This window comes from Sphaeroforma arctica, assembly GCF_001186125.1.
Source record: "Sphaeroforma arctica JP610 unplaced genomic scaffold supercont1.1396, whole genome shotgun sequence".
NCBI classification, from domain to species: Eukaryota; class Ichthyosporea; order Ichthyophonida; genus Sphaeroforma; species Sphaeroforma arctica.
The window spans coordinates 4747-11124 of NW_014039162.1; the positions used below are offsets into that span (position 1 = coordinate 4747).

A 6378-nucleotide genomic window follows, 5' to 3' on the forward strand; every position below is an offset into this window, starting at 1 on the left:
GGCAAAACACACACCGCACCCTTCTCCACTCAACAGACACACTAACCTCGCCCAACAAACGCACACATCAACCCCACAGCAATGAACACATGCAGCACCCTTCTTCACTCAACAGACACACTAACATCTCCCACCGAACAAATGCTTTCCCTGTGCATGCATGTACTCCTGCAGCACTCTACGTGCCGCCGTTCGATCACGCGGACATCTGGGAAGGACATGGCACTGTAGTGCATGAAATCAAACAGCAACTGCCGCAAGGAGTGGTCCCAGCCGCTGTGGTGGTGTCAGTGGGAGGAGGCGGTCTATTCAATGGCGTCGCACAGTATGTTTATGTGCATGTGCAGAGGGTCTCTTAGGTAGTATATATATATATATATATATATATATATACCTGCTTGCAGTCATCAATGGATTATGTATAAGACATTTATGGAGAATGTATATACGGCAGCATGCCACGGAAAATGTTTGACACTATGTGCGCAGCAGAAGATATTTTACTACAGACGGAGCATATGAAATACTATCTGGATGGTACCTGTTTTACTTTAACTAATCATTCACGCCTACGCTACACTCTTACCCATAACACGCGCACCCCCATCTGTGCTTTTACATCCAGGCGTGGAATACACACCACGCACAAAAACTACACACACATGTGTGACCATATCACCACACTACTTTTCATATGTCTCCGCAGATGCACACGGACACACACCCCAAGTGAACCAATACATTTCCCGGAACAACGGATCACACGCGTAACTACACACGAAGACACTCAGCAATGCCTGTCTGCGCACATATCACCCACACAGAGGCCTTGAATCGTCCGATTGGTCGCACGTGCCTATAGTCGCTGTGGAGACCAAAGGCGCTGAGAGCTTTAATGCCATGACCAAAGCACGTGCACTGGTGCGCATCCCAGCCATCACGTCACTCGCCAAGTCACTCGGCGCTAACTGCGTGTCACAGCGGTCACTGGACATTGTGCTGTCGGGCAGGTGGGTGGGATAGCGTGGGGCGTGTAGTCTACATGTTGTGATATATATATGTATATATGCATATATATATATATATATATATTGATGCATTGATACATGAATACAGTGAACATGAATACAGTGATACAAAAATACATACTTACCTACATTCATTCATGTCGTCATGGGTGGTATTGTGCACTCTGTGATGTGATCTTTTTGTTTTGTGGCGAGTGTTATAGCGTCTCTTATGGTTTATGCTCGATGTGTCCCTTATCGGCGACTGATGACGGTTGTACACATGTGTATGTAGTTGTGTTGAAACATCGTACACGCTGGGAGTATCGCACAAGTCTGCATCAAATGCGCACCATGTGCCACAGAACTCTGAATACAAGTGTTTTGTATCATTTACCTTACTTCTGATTCCTGTGGATGCACCTGTTGTCTTCTAAGTGTTTCTCCGCTCATTTCTTGGACTTTTGTTTCTATGACAACGGCAGTGCCCATGCAACTGCTATTACCGGGAATTGTGCCGTACTGTATCTGTGGTGTTCGTAAGAGATTCTTGAGATCACACAAGTGTAATGTACCGCATTGTCCTGACCGTAAACATCGTATACCCCTTGTCGCATGACACAAGAGTGAGTACTAGGACGCAACGACTAGTATCGCAAGTGCACCCCATTCACATGACCACTGTGTCTCACCCCTTACACCCTATAACCACAGACCGGTCAAAAGCATGGTAGTATCTGACCGACAGGCTGTGCTAGCCGTAGAAAGCTTTCTGAATGACGAGAGACTGCTGGTGGAGCCTGCGTGTGGGGCTTCGCTTACCATTGCGTATAATGAGAGCCTTCTGACCGAAGCAATGAAAGACAACACGTCGACTGGCCCGATAGTGATTATTGTATGTGGCGGCAATGCTGTTACACTAGATGCGTTGCGCACGTGGTTAGACACAACGGCGTGAGTGTAGTAGAAAACTAGCCAGGAAAATTAGATTAGTTAAGAGTCTAAATAAAGTTTCAGTGGTGATAGGCTCAATATTGGGCGCGAACACAACCAATCGAGTGGTGAATTCAGTGCAGGTTTGAAAGGAAGTTTACTTTGAGTTGGTTAGCTACATATGAATACTAACAGCCTTCAAAAAATTCACCGGAGATTCCAACTATCCTATTATGATGCGAATGTAGTTTTCGCAAGGAAGACAACCTTTATTCATAGTTCATCTGCGGACCTGGGTGAGAGTGTATTCATGCATGTTTATTCCTTTATGGGGTCAAGGTTTTCAACTTACTGAACAGGCGGATATATGCCAATATTTACTATTAAAGGCAACAGTTCTCGCTCAATCCGTTAAGGCAAGGTTCTATATTTTAATGCATGGCACTAGGCCGGTGTGTTCTTTGTACACGCATCTATCTCTTGAATAGACCACATGATGATGCCACGACATGTGCACCGGGCACTTCCCAGAAGGAGTCTGGAAACTACGACAGACACCTGATTCTGAGGAAGATACGGATATCAGGCTATTTACAAGGTGAATGAAAGTCGCACTTGTTTTACAATGCGACACTCTGACTCAGGTAAGACTGTGTCTATGGATGTACCAGAGTGGTTGATATCCCTCTACGCGTGGGCGTACATACTTGTACTCGAAACCAACGTTGGCGTTAACGGGTTCTAGACTGAGCTTTCGGTATGTGCCTACGTGGAGGGTGGATGAGTTGAAGACTTTCTAAACTGTGTGTATATTTTTGTATATACACAACTGCGTAAAACTCTCACACTCGCACAGTGTACTATCGAGCTTGTGTACGAAAAAACATCGCAACACCATCAGAGGGGTTTATCTCCAAACCAACGATACATCTTTTTCAATACAAGTAAATGTATGATAGTGACACCGGAAGTGGATGTATGTCCGGCAGAGTTATCACAGTATACAAATCATTCGTTAATAGTATATTTGCAGTTACTTAGTTCCCACATAGAAACCTGCAATAGTCTGTCAGAATAGTGGTATGAGGATAGCCACTACGACTGGCCCATTTCCCCAGGGCTCAGGCCTCAAGCCTCAGTTGAACAATGAAACAATAACATTCTAAATTAGACAAAAACCAACAAAAAATATCAAGAACTATAGTCTATATGAACCATGATTTCCAGGACGGTCATGACTGAAGTAACACAACTATTTTACATGTGTTTACACCTTTTGTTATTGTACAATCTACATACATACATAAGTATATCGACAATAAAGCTACATATTTACACACATACCTATTTTTTAAAGCATTTCAATTTTACATATTTACCTCTCGCCCCTGCCTTTCTCGCCATTGTGTATGTACGTAAAAAGTCCAACTACAAACAAAATGATTCTATAAAATTCAATAAAAATAGTATTTGTTTTTCGTAAAAATAAATTCAAATATGATTTTCAGGCCAAACCATTACGTGTCACGCGACTTGGCGGGTGTCAAAAATTCAAAATGTCCTAAAAAATGTCGTTGTATTTACAAATGTATATATTGAATGTCCAATGTTTCTGATGGTCACGTTAGGTTAGGCGGCTATGTTCTGACTGTGTAGTGTGGGGCCAAAACCCAAAGCCCAATGGCCTTTCATAATATAAAAATTAGCTGTGGAATGTTAGTCATCACCAATAAGATGGCGTTATACGATGGAGTGATCAACATACGCTGGTTTACAAGCATCGTACTTCAGACGTATCAAAATCACAACAGGTATGTTTTAAACTTTACTGTAGGAAAGCACAACCAGCGGTATTAAAAAAAACGCAAACAATCTGTAAAAATGAAGAGTTTCAGACACGTCGTTTAGTAAAATTGATATATGACGATCGCAAACGAATAGCTATATGTCGTTTACCAGCTCCTTTTAAAAATTTAAGCATACGATACGAGTCATTTGACTCTCAGTAAATAGAGGGAGCGTCCTCTGATCATCTCATCGAGGCTCTCAAGTTCCACGACGAGTTCTTTTAACTGATATGTAAATCATTGAGGAACACAATAAAAATTGTATGGAGCGCTCGTCACTTGTAACGACTATAAAGTACGAGCACATTAGTGTACACGCTTTATTCTCACCCCGGGCAAAAGCAATCGAGGCAGACATTAATATAATAATAATAAAGATGGTTCAACTATACTCCTTCTCCGCTTTGGCCTTCGCCTGTGGAGCTTTGGCACAGACCGACGACTGTCAAACTGTCACTGAAATTCTCGCAGCAAACGAAGATCTGCGCACATTCTACGACCTAGCACTGACGGCTGATGGCGTTTTGGATATTCTCGACGGCTCGGAATTCAAGACAGTTTTCGCACCAGTCAATGCTGCCTTCGACAACAACGAGGCATTGACAGCTGCCGTTGGTGATGCGGCAATAGTGTCGGATACTATCCTGTACCATCTACTAGAGGGCAATGTTACGGACCAAATAGGAGAGGATGTCAACGCCATTCTTGAGTTCACATTGCTCATGTTGAACATCGAGAACACAACCGTCACCGCCACTGACGGTGTACTTATGATCAACACGGCCAACTTCGAACAGGTCAACATCCAGGCGTGCGACGGTACGATAAACATCATTGATGCTGTGCTTGTGCCAAAGTCGTTGGAGGCGCTGGTCAATGGCGAAGATGCAGAGGCAGACGTCGCCGATCCTTTCGGTGGAAATCCCTTCGGAGACACAACTGAGGACACCGAAGAGAGTGCGGCGAGTTCTGAAGTAGATCTCGATGTGTCTGTGTCAGTTGAAGGTGACAGCAGTAGTATGGTTGACGAAGACATGGCCACAGAGTTCCCTGTGTTTACCGGCGAGGCTATGGAAAGCAGCATGGAAATGGAGAGTGACATGGAGAGTGAAATGGAGAGTGAAATGGCCAGCGGTGAGCCTGAGGTGCTTGTGGTCACTGAAGTGGTTGTGGTCGTAGAGACGGCACCTGCCCAGGTTGAGGGTGAAGTAGCTGCCCCTGAGGAGCCTCAAGTGGTTGTGGAGACGCAAGTGGTTGTGGAGACACAGGTCAACACAGTAGTTAACACCAATGTGGTGACTGAGACTAATGTGGTTACGCAGACGGGTACCGCTGTTGATGAGGTCGTTGTCGCAGAAGAGGGCGACACAGGCATCACAGGTGGGTTCGCCAGAAAGAGACGTTTGTCCAAGTGGTGGTGAATTGGCCAATCTCCGAGCAGGCCTTTCGGATGATTTCAAGCTGCAGGTATAGTACAAGTCGATTCAAGCTGTAAGCATAGTAAAAAATCAATGCAATAAGTAAGTATAGTACATTGAGAAGCGGAGTGCTTTTTTGATTAAATTTAAAATAGTCTTTCATAGTTCTAGTCATACGATTCATACATATATAACCGACGCTTGAGAGTGCGTTATACTTTGTGCCCACTTTTAACGGCTTACAATGCATTCGGTGCTGATTTTCGCACCGATATATTGACCAAGTCGTAAAAGCCTTTATTTGTATTAGTCTTTTCACTATTGATTTCACCGTAGAAACAGTATTAATATTTGTAGCATGTATGTAGTCATATCGCTATTGATTATTATTTGTGTTCGTTATTCTACGACTGACTTAACAAGAAGCATTTATTTGAAATAGTCATTCTAAATACTACTGATTTTGCCGTAGAAACAGTATATTTGTATTAGTCATTTTACGATTGACTTCGCCGTAGAAACAATTATTTGAAATAGTCTTTTTATTTACTACTGATTTTGCCGTAAAAACAGTGCATTTGGAATAGTCATTTCAACTGCCAATGTGCTGGGAGCGTACTGGCGCTTTCCCTTATTACCGTGCGTTGCTACCACTCCTCCATGCGTTGCTATACCACAGGTGAAGCAATTCCACATGATCAGGCCAATGGCTCCCAAGTACAATGGGGGACCATATGCAGAGTGCAGTCTTGCTAATGGTAATGTTTCTGCCGTCGTTCTTGGCAACGTGCCTGTCAACCTGGTGGCTACAAGACCATTCGTGCATGAACCATACATGCGTGGCCTAAGTATTGCACAGATGGTACTGTGACGTGCATCCTTCCCTACGCCATGCAAAGACTCGCGCGTGACAGGGTGGTATGTACGGCAGAACTGACATGGGTCTCAAGTTACTCACAAACAGCAGCTATATGAGGCACACGTACACCTTGATTGGGTTGAAAATCTCAACAGTTATTGCACACAATGATGTGAGGACTATAGCTCAGGAAACCGCACCCTGCGGGCGAATAAGCCCACACAGCAGCGCATGTCACTTGCACATATTTACGAGCGAGTATCATACGCCGTGTTTAGCATTCCCCACCATATTCGAGCGGCGAAGTGCACTAC

The 6378-nt window shown here is 44.0% G+C and overlaps 3 protein-coding genes across 3 annotated transcripts in view; 2 read left to right on the top strand and 1 right to left on the bottom strand.

The window, feature by feature from the left end:
- The window catches only part of SARC_10803 (hypothetical protein), a 5979-nt gene extending 3918 nt beyond the window's left edge, over positions 1-2061 (top strand). Inside the window, exons 5-7 of the mRNA XM_014295137.1 lie at positions 175-325; positions 825-1010; positions 1722-2061. Coding sequence (XP_014150612.1) covers positions 175-325; positions 825-1010; positions 1722-1965 — 581 coding nt within the window. The 3' untranslated portion in view covers positions 1966-2061. The remainder of the gene's footprint in view (positions 1-174; positions 326-824; positions 1011-1721) is intronic.
- A 2055-nt stretch (positions 2062-4116) lies between these two features.
- SARC_10804 (hypothetical protein) lies at positions 4117-5362 on the top strand. The gene has a single exon (XM_014295138.1). It carries the CDS (start codon positions 4165-4167, stop codon positions 5206-5208), a length of 1044 nt encoding a protein of 347 aa, XP_014150613.1. The 5' UTR covers positions 4117-4164; the 3' UTR covers positions 5209-5362.
- A 392-nt stretch (positions 5363-5754) lies between these two features.
- The window catches only part of SARC_10805 (hypothetical protein), a gene marked incomplete at both ends in the record, with an annotated part of 4860 nt that continues 4236 nt past the window's right edge, over positions 5755-6378 (bottom strand). Inside the window, one exon of the mRNA XM_014295139.1 lies at positions 5755-5996. Coding sequence (XP_014150614.1) covers positions 5755-5996 — 242 coding nt within the window. The remainder of the gene's footprint in view (positions 5997-6378) is intronic.